Source organism: Macaca fascicularis, chromosome 19 (genome assembly GCF_037993035.2).
Source record: "Macaca fascicularis isolate 582-1 chromosome 19, T2T-MFA8v1.1".
In the NCBI taxonomy this organism is placed as follows: domain Eukaryota; kingdom Metazoa; phylum Chordata; class Mammalia; order Primates; family Cercopithecidae; genus Macaca; species Macaca fascicularis.
Genome location: NC_088393.1, coordinates 65,174,475 through 65,194,755, shown reverse-complemented (window position 1 = coordinate 65,194,755; position 20,281 = coordinate 65,174,475). Strand labels below are relative to the sequence as shown.

General features: G+C 44.8%; 1 protein-coding gene across 3 annotated transcripts; it reads right to left on the bottom strand.

Moving 5' to 3' along the window:
- Nucleotides 1-972: 972 nt before the first annotated feature.
- On the bottom strand, nucleotides 973-13,176 carry ZNF548 (zinc finger protein 548). 3 transcript variants are annotated; one of them, XM_005590522.5, is made up of 4 exons: nucleotides 12,916-13,176; nucleotides 8,567-8,602; nucleotides 5,615-5,741; nucleotides 973-3,946 (listed from the first exon to the last, which is right to left on the bottom strand). In XM_005590522.5, the coding sequence occupies exons 1-4, from the start codon at nucleotides 12,928-12,930 to the stop codon at nucleotides 2,487-2,489; spliced, it is 1,638 nt and encodes a 545-aa protein (XP_005590579.2). In that variant the 5' UTR covers nucleotides 12,931-13,176; the 3' UTR covers nucleotides 973-2,486. The 3 variants fall into 3 exon arrangements, with proteins under 3 accessions (XP_005590579.2, XP_045235048.2, XP_045235049.2); XM_045379113.3 differs by lacking the exon at nucleotides 12,916-13,176 and adding an exon at nucleotides 9,229-9,318; XM_045379114.3 differs by lacking the exon at nucleotides 8,567-8,602.
- Between the last annotated feature and the right edge of the window lie 7,105 nt (nucleotides 13,177-20,281).

Genomic DNA, 20,281 nt, shown 5'->3' with positions numbered 1-20,281 from the left:
TATGTTTTCCATGTTCCCCATGGATTGGCTAATTTGAATAATTTGGGCTGGAATACAGCAGTCTGGAGTGTGAAAGCCCACTAGCCTTGTCCTCAAAACTGAGTCTCACACACATACCTAAAATGTGTGGTACTCACATAAAGACAGACATATGACCAATACAATAGAGAATCCACATATAAACCATGGCACATACAGACAAATGATTTTGACAAGTGTGCCAAGACTACTCAACAGAGGAAAGATGCTCTTTTCAACAAATGGTGCTTGGAAAACTGGATAGCCACATGAAGTGGACTTTTGCCTTAAAACCATATGCAAAAATGAACCCCAAGTGGATTAAAGATCTAAATGTAGCCAGGCACAGTGCATTACAGCTCCTGCCTATAATCCCAGCAATTTGGGAGGCCAAGGTGGGTGGATCACTTAAGGCCAGAAGTTTAAGAACAGCTTGGCCAACATGGCGAAACCCCATCTCTACTACAAATACAAAAATTAGCCAGGTGTGGTGGCATACACTTGTAATCCAAGCTACTAGGGAGGCTGAGGTGGGGTGATGGCTTGAACCCAGGAGGTGGAGGTTGCAGTGAGCTGAGATTCCACTACTGCACTCCAGCCTGGTGACAGAGCAAGACTCTGTCTCCAAAAGAAAAAAAAAAAGACCTAAATGTAAGACCTACAAATATAAAATTCTTAGATTAAAACATAGGGAAAATGCTTGGCATTGGATTTGATACTAATATATATATATATATATCATCAAAAGCCCAGGTAACAGGTAAAAATAGATAAACTGGACTACGGTCATCCCTTGGTGTCCGTGGGGGACTGATTCCAGGACCCCTTGTGGATACCAAAATCATCTGATGCTCAAGAAGTCTCTCATCTAAAAAGGCATAAAGTTTGCATATAACCTACACACATCTTCCTATATAATCACTAGGTTATTTATAACATCTAACACAATGTAAATGCTATGTAAATATTTATTATAATATATGGTTTAGGGAATAATGACAAGAAAAAATGTCTGTTCGTGTTTAGTACAGATCCAACTACCCTTTTTGTTTTCCAAATATTTCTGATTAATGATCAGTGCAATCCATGGATGCTCCAAATACTTTTGATCCATGGTTGCTTCAATCCATGAATACAGAACCCAGGGACAGAGAGAGTCAACAGTACATCAAAATTTAAAATTTCATCAAAGGACACAATCAACAGAGCAAAAAAGCAACCTATGGACTGGGAGGTAATATGTCAAAAGCATATATTTGGTAAGGAGTTAATATCCAGAATCTATAAAGAATTTCTACAACTCAACAAAAAGCAAAGAGTCCCATTAAAAATGGAAAAAGAGACTTGAATATTTTTCCAGATACACAAATGCCTAACAAGCACATGAAAAGATCCTCAACATCATTAATCATTCACAAAATAAAAATGAAAGACACTATGAGATTCCACCTCACATCCAACAGGATAGCTGCTATGCAAAACAAAAGGCACAACAAAAAAACCCAAAAAACAGAAATAGAAAATGAACAATGTTGGTGAGGATATATATAGATTGTAATCCTTGTGCACTGCTGGTGGGAATGTACAATGGCACAGGTACTACGGAAAAAGTTTTCTCAAAAATATTAAAAATAAAAATCTGGCCAGGCACGGTGGTTCACGCTTGTAATCCCAGTACTTTGGGAGGCCAAGGCAGGTGGATCACAAGGTCAGGAGATTGTGACCATCCTGGCTAACATGGTGAAACCCCATCTCTACTAAAAATACAAAAAAAAATTAGCCAGGCGTGGTGGCGGGCACCTGTAGTCCCAGCTACTCAGAAGGCTGAGGCAGGAGAATGGCATGAACCTGGGAGGTGGACCTTGCAGTGAGCCGAGATCACACCACTGCACTCCAGCCTGGGTGACAGAGCAAGACTCTGTCTCAAAAAAAAAAAAAAAAAAAAAAAAAAAAAGAAATCCAATATGATCCAGCACTACCATTTCTGAGTATATACCCAACAAGAATTGAAAGTAGAATCTTGAATAGACAATTGTATACTCATCTTCATAGCAGCATTATTTCAATAGGCAAAAGGTGGAAGTAACCCAAGCATCCATTAACAGATGAATGGATAAATAAATGTAGTATATAAATAGCACAGAATATTTTTTCACCTAATAAAGGAAGGATATTCTGACACATTATACAATGTGGGTGAACCGTGAAGACCTTATCCTAAGTGAAATAAGCCAGTCTCAAAAGATAAATACTGTATGAATCCACTTATATGAGGTACCAATAGATATGAAATTCATAGACATAGAGTATAGAAATATAGTTGAGACATTTCTGGGGAAGTAGGGAAGGGGAATGAGTTGTTGTTCATGGGTCCAGCATTTTACTTTTTTTGCAAGAGGAAAAATGTTCTGGAGATTAGTTGCATAAAAATGTGGAATTTATATAACATTACTACCCAATTACAATAGTCAATGGTAAACTTTCTCCATTGTGAAATCTCTGACGTTTAATGAGGCTGGAGTTTTAGCTAAAGAATTCCCCACACTCATGGAGCACACAAGCCTCTCTTCACTGTGGATTTTCTGGTGATGAACCAGGTGAGACTTTCTAATAAAGGCCTTCTGGCATTCGCTGCACTCATAAGGTCTTTCTCCACTGTGGATTTTCTGGTGCTCGACAAGGATATGCTTGTGGCTAAAGGCTTTCCCACACTCTCTGCACTCATAAGGCCTTTCTCCAGTGTGATTTCTCCAATGTTTAATGAGGTTGGAGTTGTAACGAAAGAATTTCCCGCATTCGCTGCACTCATAAGGCCTTTCTCCCGTGTGGACTCTTTGATGTCTAATGAGTCTGCAGTGGTACCTAAATGATTTCCCACATTCACTGCATTTGTAAGGCCTTTCTCCAGTGTGGTTTCTCCAATGTTTAACGAGGCTGGAGTTGTACCTAAACAATTCCCCACATACACTGCACTCATAAGGCCTTTCTCCAGTGTGAATTCTCTGATGTCTAATGAGTGTAGAGATGTACCTAAAAAACTTCCCACAGTCATTGCACTTATAAGGTCTTTCTCCGGTGTGAACTCTCTGATGTTTAATGAGTGTGGAGCTGTCCATAAAGAATTTCCCACATTCCCTGCACTCATACGGCCTTTCTCCAGTGTGGACTCTCTGATGTCTAACAAATGTGGAGCTGTACCGGAAGAATTTCCCACATGTGCTGCACTCATAAGGCCTTTCTCCGGTGTGAACTCGCTTATGTCTCATGAGTCGGTAGTTGTACATGAAGGATTTTCCACATTCTCTGCACTCATAAGTCCTTTCGCTAGTGTGAACTGTCTGATGTTTCATGAAATTGGCACTGTACTTAAAGAATTTCCCACATTTGGTACATTCATAAGACCTTTCTCCTGTGTGGATTTTCTGGTGCTCAACAAGGGAATAGCTGCAGGTGAAGGTTTTCCCACATTCACCACATTTGTAATCATTTTGTCCAGTCTGAAAGGCTTCTCTGTCCTCTGTGTCCCTGTATGGCTTCCACTCACTTTGAGGGCCCTGGTGCTGGAGAAGGCATGAGGCGGCTGGTAACTCCTTCCAGCCCTCCATGCATGTGAAGATCTCTTCTGCCATGTGAACTCTGTGGTTCTTCCCAAATGAAGGTATCCAATCATCCCCTCTGGAAAGATTCTCTCCAATTTGCTGCTTTGGGTGCTGAAAAAGCTCTGCCTCACAAATATATATGTCTTGCTCAGGATGAATTCCACTGTGCTCAACCAGGCACAGAATGTCTTTCAAGGGTGGGTCACATGTCTCACTAGGGTGGACCTTCTGGGTGGACAGATAGGACTTTGAAGTTGTAACCTCTGGCATTCCTACAGAAAAACCTTGCTGTGAAGGTGCCTCCTCATCCTCAGCTCCATGCCAACAACCTGTCAGAACAGAAATGCGGGTGAAGTGCATGCTGACTCTGGTGGAGAAGGCAGCTCCATCACAATGTGTGTCAGGCACACACACAAATAAGGCCATGGGACTGGGGACATCATGGACATTAAGGCCAGTGAGAGGAGGGTCCACTATGTAGGACTGGGCCTGGCGAGGGTCCATAATGGGAGAGCCTTGATGATGGTAAGCATACAAAGGAGGGATACGGTACAGAGAGAGAAAGCAGGATCTCCAACTAACTCCTCTGTACACAGTCATCAACAGGCCATGGTTGCTGGAGACTGGAAAGCAGTGTGTAGAAGGTTCTCTCCAAACCCAGAGAGATCAGACTGTGACAGAGGAGCTGGTGTTCACGGATACATGCAGACTTCACGCTACCTTAAATACAGGTCACGTGTTGGCAGGCATTCAAAGGGAGCAGTGGAAAAGAATGGGTGAGGGGTGGTGGCCCCAGAAGTACAGACTGTGGGGCATTGGAGGTGCAGGGGCCAGCAATCATACTAGAAATGATAACGGGGAAGAAAAGGTGGAAATTTGTGGCCAGTGGCCCTGACAGCAAACAATGGTGAGCACAGGACAGGTTCCCAGGGTGATTTGACCCCAGCTGTGACATCAACCCTCTTCCCAACTCCCAGGCACCAGGACCATGTCCCTGAGCCTCCAATGCCATTGTTGAAGTACTAGCCACCCTCTCAGGTGCCTAGGGCCCTCTCTAGGGGAAAGAGAAAAAGCGTAAACAGCACATGTCCAGAGAGATCGAGCCCATGGCATCCCACATTCTACAATCCTAAGAACTTCACATAAGAGTCCTGTGTCCTGCACAATTAACCCAGTAGTCCCCAAAAATAGTGACCAGGGCAGTGCCTGAAATTCCAAGCACAGGAAGGCACCAAGAAATAGCAGCGAGAGAAAGGGGACAACAGAACACAGGTCTCATGTGTTTGCACAGAGTAACCTGATCAGGGACAGACAAGGCTGGTGGGGTCTCTATGCAAAATTCAACATTTTGGGTTCCTGAGCCCTTTATTGTAAGCTTCAGAGCAGCAGGGATGGGGACGCTAGGAAAAAGGGGGTATAGAACACACAGCCGCCGGGCGCGGTGGCTCAAGCCTGTAATCCCAGCACTTTGGGAGGCCGAGACGGGTGGATCGCGAGATCAGGAGATCGAGACCATCCTGGCTAACACGGTGAAACCCCATCTCTACTAAAAAATACAAAAAACTAGCCGGGCGAGGTGGCGGGCGCCTGTAGTCCCAGCTACTCGGGAGGCTGAGGCAGGAGAATGGCGTGAACCCGGGAGGCGGAGCTTGCAGTGAGCTGAGATCCGGCCACTGCACTCCAGCCTGGGGGACAGAGCAAGACTCCGTCTCAAAAAAAAAAAAAAAAAAAAGAACACACAGCCTAGCCCTGCCTCCCACAGTATATATGCCAAGAAACAGGGAAAAGAAGCAGCACCCACGGTGTCACTGTGGGAAACACAGAGCTGCCTTTGGGTAAAAAGGGACAACACAGCCCAACCGGGACATTGGGCAAGAGTGAGGGCCTTACCTAGTGAGACAACACAGCCCAACCCAGGACACTGGGCAAGAGTGAGGGCCTTACCTAGTGAGATAACACAGCCCAACCGGGACACTGGGCAAGAGTGAGGGCCTTACCTAGTGAGGACAACAGGGCCAAATTCTCCAGCATCACATCGCGGTACAGCAACCTCTGAGCCTCATCAAGGTGCCCCCACTCCTCCTGGGAGAAATATATGGCCACGTCCTCAAAGACCACACGGCCCTGCCAAATTGGGAAAGATGAATACATGAGCAGCTTCTTTTCAAGCTGTATTTACTTACGTTCTCTATTTATTTTCTACTTATATTTACCACCCATTAAACACAGGGCCAAACTAACAGCCAAATGTGTTTCCATCTCCCCTACCATCCTGGGCACATATTCTGAACCACCTCCGTCTCTAACTTTCTCAAACAAGCCAATATTTCCCATGTTCTAAATCAACCCAGGGACAGGTACTGCACAACTAGGGATAGTCCCAATAGCCCACGTGTCCTGGAATTACTAAAACTAGCCAAACTATCCTGACACCCAGCCCTGCCTTGTTTTCCTTGGAAACCCCAACAGCGTCTGTGGACTAAACTAAACTTTCCCCTCACTCCAATTTTCCTCCTAACCAAATATGGGGCCTCACCATGTGGCCCTGTGTTATGTGGTGTGTACCCTCCTTAGGGAAATGCAAGGAATACATATCTTCTTTCAGTGTCATTGGCCTGTCCCTGGCATCACTCACTCACATCCATAAATTAAAACCCTATGGGTGAAATGACTGCTACATTTCTCTCTCCAGGATCTCATCCCTCTCCCCTTTACCTCCATTCCTTGCTCAATCTCCTCCACACCCTCCCAGTGTGGAAGAGACACCACATCCAGGTGGCATGAGTGATTTTTCTCTCCCCATTTCCATTGGCCACCGTGTCCAGCACACAGAGAAACTACATGAAGGACAAGGTAGAAAAGTACCATCTAGAATGTGGGCCTCCCATGGGGGGATCCATCCTCTCCCGCCAGCCAGTTTCCATGGAGTCACCCAGATCTTGCCTCCCAAGACAACCAAACTCAGACTCATCCTCCTCCCTTGAGCTACCAGGGGCAGGGCCTGGGGCCTCCATTCACACTTCTCCTGCCTAAACATCAGTCTTTGGTCAGCACTCCAATCCCAGCTCTCACACCTCCACTCCCGTCAATTCCACAGACACCTCCCAGCCCACACCACAGGCATTTTCTTCACCTCCTAACAGGCCACTCTGCACACGGAAACCAGGTGGTGCACGGCAAATACGCTCAGCATCCAGTTCACTCCCAGTCCTGCCCCAGAACACCAAAGTCTCCTAGCACTGGGGGCAGCCCAAAGCCCTGCTTTGAAGGTTCCCTACATGCCCCTGTTTCTCACTTCACTGTCAGCAGCCCAAACCAACCATGTGAGGACTTCACATACTCTCAGCTGTGTCCTGCCTCATGGACACAGGATTGTAAGTTTCCTGAGGCCTCCCAGTTACGCTTCCTGTTAAGCCTAAAGAACTATGGGTCAGGCACAGTGGCTCATGCCTGTAATCCCAACACTTTGGGAGGCTGAGGAAGGTGGATCACGAGGTCAGGAGATCAAGACCATCTTGGCCAACATGGTGAAACCCTATCTCTACTAAAAATACAAAAATTAGCTGGGCGTGGTGGTGTGAGTCTGTCGTCCCCACTACTCAGGAGGCTGAGGCAGAAGAATCACTTGAACCTGGGAGGCAGAGATTGCAGTGAGCTGAGATTATGCCACTGCTCTCCAGCCTGGGCCACATCTCAAAAATAAACAAACAACAGAAAAAGAACTGTGAGCCAATTAAACCTCTTTTCCTCATAAATTACCCAGTCTCAGGTAGTTCTTTGTAGCAATATGAAAATGGACTAATATAACTCCCATGCTCACCTCAATCCAACTGATGCTTAGCAACTCTCCAACTTCACCCTATTACCCCCTCATCAACCCCATCATGTCCACTCTCCTTCAGAAGCCTTTCTCACTCCTATACCCCACCATCTCACATACACTCATCCCCACAAACACTCCATTCCCTCATTTGTCTAGTGACTCCCCCCCACCACACACGTACCCAGTAAGAGACCCAGGTCTCATGCCCCATTCCAATTCTCTATCGTCAAACAGCACTGCCACCATAACCTAGAGATGCTGTCACCTAAACTGAATCCACGGCTTCATCCTGGTCCATATGACAGCCACTGTGGTGTGGACGTTTCCAACCTGAACTCCTCCACCAGGAGTCTCTGAGACATCTGTGGCCTGAACAAACACTGACTCCTCATACTCACTCTGAAAATTCCTTCTACTGCTGACTTCTCCCATTTTAGCTGATGGAGTATCTATGCTTCCAAACAAAAACCATGGGGCCACTCCTGATTCCCCTTCCATCCCACCTCCCTAGCTCCCTCACTCTCTACATCATAAAATGTGGGCAGCTCTAGTTAAAACTGAAGCTATGACCACTCTTGACAAGCCACCACCAACATCTACCTAGACTTCTGCAGGAGCATCCTCTCAGATCTCCCTGCCATTACCCTCACCTCCAGTCTGTCCTCCACTCAGAAGCCAAAGGAAGTCCCTTAAACTAGGGTCCTATCACTACCTCTTTTGCTTTAAATCTTCCCCACCTCCCACTTCCCTTAGAATAGAGACCCAGGACCTAGGCTGTCATTCCAGGCCTGATGTTCGTGTGTCTCTAGCCACCTCCCACTCTGCTCGCTATTCCTACCAGATGTAACAGACACTTGCAGTTCCCCAAAAATCCAGCTCAGTCTCTCCTCCAAACATTGAAATATTCTGAATCCTGTGCCCAGGAGGCCCTAACATATCTTATCAGATCAATTCTCAAAAACGGGGACCAGTCCATGTAACCCAGCATCCAACTTACAATACTGAAACTGGTGAAAGCACCCACTCTTCAGACATAAGAGAACGACAGGAAAAGAGGTTCTGGCACCTGCCAAAACCATCTGGGAGATAACCGGAGTGGGTGGACGGTAGGAAGCACTCTACTCACCTGTGTAGGGTCCGTTTCTGCCATCACTAGGGGACCCTGAGGGAAGAGAAAGGCCATGAGAAATGGACAGCCATGGAAGGATCCTACAGGCTGAGATGGACCGCCACCTCTTCTACTCTGCCTGGGAGCAAACTGATCTCAATTCATCGCATAAAGTTCCTCAGGCCTCAGTGCTGCAGCTCTGTGACCATGGAAAAGAACTGAACCCACCTGAGCTTCAGTGTCCCCATCTGTAAATAGATTGTAAGAATAGCTGCCCCCTCACAGGGCTCATGTAGTATCAAACATCAGTAGCATATACCATATATCAGCTGCTGGGTCCACGAATTAATGCTTTTGTACATGTGTTCAATACAAATGAAATAGTGGGGTTTTGAAATTTTCATGTATGTTTTTAGCTTAAGATTTTAGAGGATGTGATATTAAATTTTTCCATGGAAAGCAAATGAAATAAATTAACATCAAACCAATTATGAACCACTTTTGGAAATTTAACTTAATAACTTCACTATTAACTGCCTACCTGTTTGCACACACTTAGAAAGATATTGTCTAATTAGGGTTTAAATCAGTATGTGTTTCATACATTATTAAGTTAATGAGTTATAGAGAGGGGAAGAGAAGGCAGGTCAGGTACTGGTCCTTTAGGCAACCAGGTCTACCTGCTGCAGAAGCTTCTAAAGTGAGCTTGCCAGGAGACCTTGGTTGGAGCAGCAGATCATCCCCTCTTGCCCTTACATGTAGAGAAGGAGAAAAAGCAGTGCTCTGGTCTAGAACCCAGCTACTCCACCAGCCTCAATAACATTTCTCTTGTTCAACAGAGAGTGGCCCTGAGGGTCAACCAAGCCTGCAGATGTAGAATCGAAACCACCTCACACCTCAGCCTCCATCCCAGGCTATTTGCTTACTCAGTCCAGGCCTCCCTTTTTACAGATACAATCCAGAATCCCTGTTAGGCCAGGTCTGTGCCTTTCTGAACAAAGTATGATGTCTGTGGAGCCACCAATGGTCTGGCCCCCAAGTCTCAGCCCTCTGCTCTCTCACCACAGAGCCCACCTGAAATGACAACCCCAAGATTTCCCTCAAATTAAGTCCATCTGACTTCAAATTATACTACAAGTTGGTAGTAACCAAAATAGCATGGTAATGGTATAGAACTAGACACATAGGGAGTATAGCTCAATGGTAAAGCATCTGACTGCAGAAATAAGACACATAGATCAGTGGAAGAAAATAAAGTTCCCAGAAATAAAGCCACATATCTACAGCCAACTGATCTTTGAGAAAGGCAACAAATACGTACACTAGGGAAAGGACACACTTTTCAATAAAAGGTGCTGGGAAAACTGGATTGCCAGATGAAGAAGAATGAATCTGGACCAATTTCTCTTACCATATACAAAAATCAACTCAAGATGAATTAAAGATTTAAATATAGGACCTGAAACTAAAAATACGAAAAGAAAACCCAGGGAAACCCCTTCTGGACATGGTCTAGGCAAAAAATTCATGAATAAGACTTCAAAAGCACAAACAACATAAAGAAAAGTAGGCCGGGCGCGGTGGCTCAAGCCTGTAATCCCAGCACTTTGGGAGGCCGAGGCGGGTGGATCACGAGGTCAGGAGATCGAGACTATCCTGGCTAACATGGTGAAACCCCGTCTCTACTAAAAATACAAAAAACTAGCCGGGAGTGGTGGCGGGCGCCTGTAGTCCCAGCTGCTTGGGAGGCTGAGGCGGGAGAATGGCGTGAACCCGGGAGGCGGAGCTTGCAGTGAGCCGAGATCATGCCACTGCACTCCAGCCTGGGAAACACAGCGAGACTCCGTCTCAAAAAAAAAAAAAAAAAAGTAGACAGATAGGACCTAATTAAACTAAATAGCTTCTGCATAGCAAAAAGACTAATCAACCAAGTGAATGCACAACCTGAAAAATGGGATAAAATATTTGCAAACTATGCATCTGACAGGGTATTCATATCCAGAATTTACAAAGAACTCAACAACAAACAAAACAACAACAACAACAAAACCTCATTAACAGTAAGCATAGGAAATTAATAGACATTTTTCAAAAAAAGACATATAAATGGCAAAGAGACATATAAAAAATGCTCAACATCATTAATCATCAGACAAATTCAAATTAAAACCACAGTATCTCCTTACACCAGTAAGAATGGCTATCATTAAAACGTCAAAAAATAACCGATGTTGCCCAGGATATGGAGAAAAGAAAAAGCTTATACACTGTTGGTGAGAATGTAAATAAGTACAACCTCAATGGAAAACAGTATGAAGATTTTTTTTTTTTTTTTTTTTTTTTGAGACGGAGTCTCGCTCTGTCGCCCAGGCTGGAGTGCAGTGGCCCGATCTCAGCTCACTGCAAGCTCCGCCTCCCGGGTTTACGTCATTCTCCTGCCTCAGCCTCCCGAGTAGCTGGGACTACAGGCGCCCGCTACCTCGCCCAGCTAGTTTTTTTGTATTTTTTTTTTTAGTAGAGACGCGGTTTCGCCCGTGTTAGCCAGGATGGTCTCGATCTCCTGACCTCGTGATCCGCCCGTCTCGGCCTCCCAAAGTGCTGGGATTACAGGCTTGAGCCACCGCGCCCGGCCGAAGATTTTTCAAATAACTGAAAATACAACTACCATTAAATCCACCAATCCCACTACTGGGCATCTACCCAAAGGAAAAGAAATCATTATATAAAAAACATACATGTATTTTTATCACAGCACTATTCACAATAGCAAAGATAGGAAATTAACGTAACTGTCCATCAATGTATGACTGGGTAAAGAAAATGGGGCATATATATACACAAGGTAATACCACTGGGACACACACACACACACACACACACACAAAGAATGAAACTATGTCTTTTACAGCAATGTGGATGGAACTGGAGGCCATTATTAAATGAAACAACTCAGAAACAGAGGGTCAAATACCGGTCGGGCGCGGTCGCTCACTCCTGTAATCCCAGCAATTTGGGAGGCCGAGGCGGGCAGATCATGAGGTCAGGAGATCGAGACCATCCTGGCTAACACAGTGAAACCCCGTCTCTACTAAAAATACAAAACATTAGCCGGGCGTGGTGGCGGGCGCCTGTAGTCCCAGCTACTCCGGAGGCTGAGGCAAGAGAATGGCGTGAACCCGGGAGGCGGAGCTTGCAGTGAGCCGAGATCGCACCACCGCACTCCAGCCTGGGCTACACAGCAAGACTCCGCCTGGTGGGGGGGAAGTCAAATACCAAATGTTCTCACTTATAAGTGGAAGCTGAATAATGTGTACACATGGACACACAGTATGGAACGACAGACACTGGAGACTCCAAACAGGTAGAAGGATGAGACAAAGATGGGTGATGAGAAATTACTTAATGGATACAATGTACATTATTCAGGCGATGGATACATTAAAAGCCCAGACTTCACCACTATGCAATATACCCATGTAACAAAACTCCACTTGAGTCCTTAAATTTATGCAAACAAACAAACGAAAACCCCAGAGACCTTCCTACTCAATCTGATCCTCAGACCATGCTCCGGCCCAGTCCACGCCCTCCATCCCTCTGGTATGGCCAACCCAATCTCTTTCCTCAGACTCCACACCTTTATATCCACCTGCCTGTGTGACATATCCATCTTAAGACATTTGAGAACCGTCATGTCCAAAATCCAACCTGTGATCTTCTCCCGGAAATCTGCTCCTTATACTGACTTCCCCAACTCCATTCTTTCCAACGTTTAAACAGAAAAAACAAAACAAAACAAAACAAACACTTGAAACGGCTCTTCACTGCCTTTGTTCAGACATAAGTGAAGCACCAGGAAAACCCACCGGCCCTATCCTTCAGGCCTATGAAGAATCTCATCACATCTCCCTCTCCTGTCACTGGTCCAGCCCCAACCACAATTCTCCTGGGTCTATTGCAGTGGCCTCAGGGCCTTTTCGCCGGTCTCCCTGTATCCATCCATTCCTAGCCTGGTTTTCCTAACTTGAAACTTCGAACTCTGGACCTGCCCCCTCCAACTGTCCGTCCCTCGACAACCCTCCATGGTTACTGGCTGCTTAGGCTGCCATTCCAAGCGAGAATTCACAAAACGCTCTTTCCCGCACAAACCACACACACCCCGGGCGCCCCCACACAGCGCACTCGGCAGCGCCTCCATGCCCTGAACCTGAGGTCCCCGAAGGGAGCTCTGAGGCTGCATCAAACCGGCTGATACGGGGACCCCACACAGGAACGCCCCTCTCTTCGGGACAAGGGGCCTGACCGGCAGGGCCCCTTCTAGGGGCTTCAGCACTGGGAGGCGGGGGAGCCTGCGACGGGGCACCCACCTCAGTCAGGTTCATCAGCAAGGCCTCCGCCGGCCCAGTCAGGGAAGAGCGGGGCGGGGGCGACAAAGGCAAGACAAGGACACCGCCGTCCCCAGCGCTTGTCAGTTGACTCACTCCCGCCTCTCCGCGGTGGGAACCAAGCCGCTTCTCGCGCTTTTCCGCTCCGTCACTTCGGTGACGTCAGAGAGCGCCATAGGCCGGACCTAGCGAAACACCAGAGAGAACCAGAACCACGACCACCAGGAGGACGACGGAAGTCCCGCCCCCCGACGGTGCGCACGCACGCACGCAACTGTCACCTTCTAAACCTTTATTGGGTAAGTCGTGCCGCCGAGCGCTGCAGTGTCTTCTGGGTTATGAAGTTTCGACACCGCTTCCGGACTTGTCTTAGAGCGTTGATCAGTCCTTATATGGCAGATAAAGGCCCAGTGGCACTGTCAGGGGAGCTGGGAAACGGAGTCCCCGACTCCAAAGACAGGAGGGGGCTTGGCTTGCTCTTAAAGGCAACACACGATTTTTTTTGTAGCCTAGTGTAGGATATTTACAGAAATGTTAGCAACTTATTATTTAAGACTCTATTAAGCACAGCTAATTCCCAATGACTACACGTCCAAAGAGACACCCCATACCATAAAGGCACTCGGTCTCTACTCATGCCTGTCAGCCATATTGTTGCTTTTCAAATACACATACAGTTACGCTTTGGAGTCTGTTTAGTAAGCCTCAATATGTTTGGTCCAGAAGAAGAAAGACAGACTACACAGTTAGGGCTATGGACTGGAATTTGTAGGAAGGATGGCAGGAGGCACTGAAGTAGGTTGAAAGGGTGAAGCTATGCCTCTAGATCAAAGAGAAGACATGTTACCTAACTGTAGAGTCAGCGATTGTGTTCCTATGAAGGGTACAACGCTTTTATTCTAATAATACTTACTACTTCATATCTGATATACATTTTCCATTTATTTTAAGAATCACGATCCTATCTGAAAATGAAAGTGACGACCAAAATGAGTGATTGAAGCATAAGTCACAAATCATGGAGGTTTACTGGACCAGCCTAAAGGCACATCCAGAAAAATGTAAGTCACAGAAGCAAATGTGACTGATTTTTCCAGAGAGGTTCTTAGGAGTTTTAGTATTTATTATACATTTTCCTTAAAAAGGAAGAGGGGTTGGCAGTGAGACAACTGATTACAGACATGTGAAACTTTAGTTAGTGCCCAGTAAATCTACATTTTACATAAGATAGAGTAAACACGTGAGGGGAAAAGGGAATAGAGAAAGCAGATGCCTCAGAGAAGGATGAAGGAATGAATAATCTCATCTTCTCTCTGTTCTGTACCTTGGAAGGTAAGCTAGTAGTCTTCTGAAAAGGCTGATTTCTATTTAGCCCTTAGGGAAGAAAACCTAATGATTGTAGTGAGGTAGGGGATATAATGAAGGGTGTCTGATTTCCCATTCCTCTATAGTGGTGAATTCAGCTTCCAAAGTTATTCTAGGGTTCTCATGGTCAAGAGGGCATCCATTCAGTTAGTTAGGAGGTGCTTAGAATTTTACTTTTATTTCTCAAGAGCAGCTGATACATGCCATTTCTGGACACGACATTGTCTACCATTTTCACAGTTGAAGCATATGCACATCTTATCCTCAAAAAAGGTGTGGAATTCCTTGATGTTATCTTCTTCCTCAGAAGTGATTTAAAATTTCACCTGTGTTTACAACCGTATTTGCACAGGGAGTTGAAATTATCTGTGAAAAACACTTGTGAAATAAAAAAATTACTGAAATCTATTAGTAATTATGTAGGTTAGTCCAAAAGAGAAAAAAAACCATAAATAGCCCTAGAAAAATCCATCTGTGATGTGAGAGAAAGATAAGATCTCAATGATGTTTGAGTGAGAGACAGCAAATTCTGAGAAGTCAGAGAATGAAGTTGAGCCTGTGGCTGTGCTGGACACTTGGACACGCTATGCTTTTGTTTCCAAAATGTAATTTTTTTACATACTTGAAAACATTGCTCATTGACTGCTTAGAGGGGTAAGTACAGATGATAAAGTGAAAGACTTGCCACATGACAAAAATGAATAGAGAAGCTGTGTGATGATGTGTATTTACTCTAGTAAATGTTCAATAAGCACATATGTACTGGGTTTCAGATCAATGACAGGTGCATGGGACACACTGGGAATAGGTTTCCCAGCTGCTATGTGTATACAGAACTGTTCTGTGTTTTCTTAGATTCCATATTTGTCTGTTTGATATTCATTAATCACAGGGTCAAACTAATAGAACCAAAGTTGTTTACTTTTTTTCTTGCAAGCCACTTACTAAAGTGCATGAAACTCATATAAAACCCCCCAACCACAAACACTAAAATGTGTTTTTCCTTCCTGCCCATTGATGATATCTCTACATCATTCTCTGCCACTTTAGTTATAAAGACATAGTTCTAGTTACTCTCTTTTCTTTCTGCTTTCTGGTCTCTGTATGTAACAAGGTTTCTTGTGGCCTGTGTGGTGTGCAGTGCCTCTTATTTCCAGGGCAACTGTAACATTAATCTTTATTTTTGATGGCAGTGAACTGTGTTATTGCTAATTATGAATTAAGACCTGGACACAGTTTAAGAATATGACCTGGCCGGGTGTGGTGGCTCACGCCCCTAATCTCAACTAGTTCCAAAGAAAGAGACAAAATCACTTTTTTGTTAAATTCAGATGGAGATGGTAGGATAATTATAATAGAGTTTGTAATGTTTTCTACACTGTTTATCATCATGAGTCTTTAGGCTCAGAATGCTACTGTTGAGTGTGTTTCTCATTAATGAATGTCCAATAGATAAAGGAATGAAATAAGTTGAATATGACGAATGATGAAGGTTTGTCACAACATAAATGGCATCAAGACTGTAACTGCAGGAATTCTGTGAGCAAATTCTATAAAACAAGGCATTGTTAAGTACAGGCAAATTATCAGGGAAAGAGTTATGTCATTAGAACTGTGGTCCCCAAACTTTTTGGTACCAGGGACCGGTTTTGTGGAAGACAATTTTTCCACGGATAAGGGAGAGGGGTGTGGGAGCAGATGGTTTCAGAGGCATTAGATTCTCATAAGGAGCATACAACCTAGATCCCTCTCATGGGCAGTTCACAATAGGGTTTGCACTCCTATGAGAATCTAATGCTGCGGCCGATCTGACAGGAGGCGGAGATCAGGCAGCAATGCTCACTCGTCTGCCACTCACCTCCTGCTATATGGCCCCGTTCCTAACAGGCCATAGTACTCATCTGTGGCCCCAGGGTTGGGAACTCCTAATTTAGAATGTATTTCAGATAAACAACAAATAATTTTATGATGAATATGTCACATACAATATTTATCTTTTATCTCACTGCATAGGGAATTAGAAATAATTCAAATTTAACCAGGTCAAGTATCAGTTACAAAATTTGACAATTCTTTTCATCGTAATTTTTTTCTGAACCTATGGATTATATTGAGCATCCTCATTTTTGAACTTAATAACTCATTCACAGAATTTCTGCTACCTTTCTTCTTTTTTTATTTCTTTTTTTGTTTTTTGAGACGGAATCTTGCTCTGTCACCCAGGCTGCAGTGCAACGGCGTGATCTCAGCTCACTGCAACCTCCGCCTCCCAGGTTCAAGTGATTCTCCTGCCTCAGCCTCCTGAGTAGCTGAGATTATAGATGCCTGCCACCACGCCCGGCTAAAATATATATATATATATATATATATATATATATGTGTGTGTGTGTGTGTGTATATATATATATATATTTTTTTTTTTTTTTTTTTCTTTTTCGTCCTGTTGACCAGGCTGGAGTGCAATGGCGTGATCTCAGCTCACTCCAACCTCCACTTCCTGGGGTAAAGCGATTCTCCTGTCTCAGCCTCCTGAGTAGCTGGGATTACAGGCATGCACCACCACGCCCAGCTAATTTTTTGTATCTTTAGTAGAGATAGGGTTTCCCCATGTTGGCCAGGCTGGTCTTGAACTCCTGACCTTGTGATCTGCCTGCCTCGGCCTCCCAAAGTGCTGGGATTAGAGGCGTGCGCCACAGTGCCTGGCCACTTCTTCTTAACTGTAAATTCTGCTGGTTGGGGGCCCTTTGTTCCAAGGAAGGAGAGGTTCCACCAGAAGTAAATATTATTTCCATTTAATTGGAGGGTGATACAGCTACTTGTTCATCTGGGGATCCTTGTGTCACTTAAGCAAAAAGGGATTGGTTTTGTGCTTTGGATGAGTCAAACTTAGTTGCTGCCATGGAATGGGAAGCATAGAGAGCTATGTCTGAAACAAGGGGATTGCTGGGGGATGTTTTGGTAAGTTCATGTTCAGAAATAAAACTAGCAACTCATCGAAGGGAGGACTTCTAAGAATCAGAAGTTTAGGTTTTGATATCTGGGGACATCCTCCAGGTTAAAAAACAAACAAAACCAAAACTCTACCCAGCTGAAGATCTGGCAGAGGCAGAGGAATGGGATGGTGCGGGGAGAGGGGAAGAGAATGAAAATTAAATCAGTTTTCAACCTAAGACCAGTTAAGAAAACAAGAAATCTCAATATTATAGATATCTTCCTTGTTTACATGTAAGAAATTGACTATAGAAATCAACAATGGCCAAGCCAAATATAAAACAGAACTCTAACCCACTCCTGCACTGACCAGCTCAGGAAGCCAACTTATTATCTACACTAACCAGATGAGGAAGTATCTCTCTGTCAAGAGTTTTAAGAGGACAGATTTCTCTCAGGTCTAAAATTCTGCCTTCTTTTGTAGTGCATTACCTGATATCATTGGTTCTGGGGGTACCAGAGATTACTTTGTCCTGGGAAAGAACTTGACCTTGGTGTGCATGATGGCTGTCACAAGCAAGAGCTGCAGTGTAAGAGGCAGTTGGTGGCAGTTGTTTACAGGAACCTACTCATTTCTTGCATGTTTAGATATAAAAGGCATGGTCTAAACACTTAGAAAAATGTCTTTACATCAACGTGCTCTATCCAAGTATTGTGCAGCCCAGCGCCATGATGTTTACTATGTGTTTTTGGTGAAGAAGCTTATATTTAAAAAATGAAGATGTGGTTTTTGCTAAAGAAAAAGTAATTCTGGGCCGGGCGCAGTGGCTCACGCCTGTAATCCCAGCACTTTGGGAGGCAGAGGCAGGCAGATCACCTGAGGTCAGGAGTTCGAGACGAGCCTGGCCAACTTGGTGAAACCCCCGTCTCTCCTAAAAACAAAACAAAACAAAACAAAAAACAAACAAACAAAAACGGCCGGGCGCGGTGGCTCAAGCCTGTAATCCCAGCACTTTGAGAGGCCGAGATGGGCGGATCACGAGGTCAGGAGATCGAGACCATCCTGGCTAACACGGTGAAACCCCGTCTCTACTAAAAAAAACAAAAAACTAGCCGGGCGAGGTGGCGGCGCCTGTAGTCCCAGCTACTCGGGAGGCTGAGGCAGGAGAATGATGTAAACCCAGGAGGCGGAGCTTGCAGTGAGCTGAGATCATGCCACTGCACTCCAGCGTGGGCGACAGAGTGAGACTCCGTCTCAAAAAAAAAAAACCCACAAAACTTAGTCGGGCGTGGTAGTAGGTGCCTTAATCCCAGTTACTTGGGAGGCAGAGGCAGGAGAATTGTGTGAACCCTGAGGCAGAGGTTACAGTGAGCCTAGATTAAGCCATCTTTGCACTCAATCCTGGGAGACAAGAGTGAGACTTCTCTCAAAAAAAACCCAAAAAAGCCAAAAAAACACAAAGGGATTATTTCAGGTTTAGGGGTTATGTAAAGGTCATTTCAAAATGAAAGGAAAATAACGTAGACAAAAGTAAATAGATCTCGGACTGGGCATAGTGGCTCAAGCCTATAATTTTCAGAACTTTGGGAGGCCAAGGTGGGTGAATCACTTGAGGCCAGTAGTTTGAGACCAGCCTGGCCAACATGGAGAAACCCCATCTCTACTTATAGAAAACTTAGCGAGGCGTGGTGGTGTGTGCCTGTAATCCCAGCTACATGGGGGCTGCGGTAGGAGAATCACTTGAACCTGGGAGGTGGAGGTTGCAGTGAGCCAAGATCACACCACTCAAAAAAAGAAAAGTAGAAGTTCACTTTCTATTTTGAACACAATTTTCATATATTAATAAGAGATAATAAAGTTTTTTGTTTAACTTTTGAATAATTCTCTATTTAAAAATGGGTGGAGGATGAAAAACCTTTGACTCCTTGGTGGCCATGTGGCTGGCTGTGCTCAGTTACTAAAGGTAAAAGTTACTATGAAATTTAGAGGTGGATCCAACTCCCAGGGAGTTGGCACACTGGATGCATAAGAAAATGCAAACTAATAGGCAAAAAGCAAAATATTCAATCTCTGATTCACTGGATGCATAAGAAAATGCGAGCTAATAAGCCAAAAGCAAATTATTCAATCCTTTGTTATCTATAATAGCTAAAAAAAAAATAATAATAGAGAGTGCTGGGTCCAGACTTGATGCTAGATCAAGCTTAGATTTCTGTCCATCTGAATGAAAGCCACCAGCCAGCCTAAAAGCCACCCCCACCAAGGGCAGAATCATTTAGGGACAACAGAAAATGCCTCTGAGACCTATGGCTACCAAGAAGGTAGTCAATGTGGGGAAGAGCAAAACCAAGTAACTATTCAAACCAGAGAGTATAATGTGAAGAAACTGTTTCACTTTTATAGATTGAAATAGTTTCCTGAGGAACCAGTACGAAAATGGATTGTGAGAGTAACTAATTAAGGGACAGCATCTTTGGTTTTATTTATTTATTTAATTTTATTTTTGAGATGGAGTCTCGCTCTGTCGCCCAGGCTGGAGTACAGTGGCGCGATTTCGGCTCACTGCAAGCTCCGCCTCCTGGGTTCAGGCCATTCTCCTGCCTCAGGCTCCCGAGTAGCTGGGACTACAGGCGCCCGCCACCGCGCCGGGCTAATTTTTGTATTTTTAGTAGAGACGGGGTTTCACTGTGTTAGCCAGGATGGTCTCGATCTCCTGACCTCGTGATCTGCCTGCCTCGGCCTCCCAAAGTGCTGGGATTACAGGCCTGAGCCACCGCGCCTGGCTGCATCTTTGGTTGTAAATGCTGCTGGATCGAAGAGCACATTTGGGTTGATGCAGAACCTGAAACCACCTTTGCAGAACTATGAATAATGACAGAAATCTAACATGACTGTCTTGCTTCTAACCTCACAGGCTCAATTTTTATTTTTTATTTTTTTCTGATTTTAGCTCAGATTCACATAAGGAGCACACGGAGATCCCTCGCAGGCACAGTTCACAATAGCGCCCCTTGCTGTTTATGTGGCTCTATGACGTGACACAGAACCTGG

Excerpts from the sequence above, each read along its gene's own strand:
- ZNF548 (XM_005590522.5), bottom strand. Across the intron at positions 5,742-8,566 it reads CAGAAACGGACCCTACACAG|GGCCGTGTGGTCTTTGAGGA; the intron begins GTGAGTAGAGTG and ends CCAATTTGGCAG. Across the intron at positions 3,947-5,614 it reads GGCCCTGTTGTCCTCACTAG|GTTGTTGGCATGGAGCTGAG; the intron begins GTAAGGCCCTCA and ends CTGTTCTGACAG.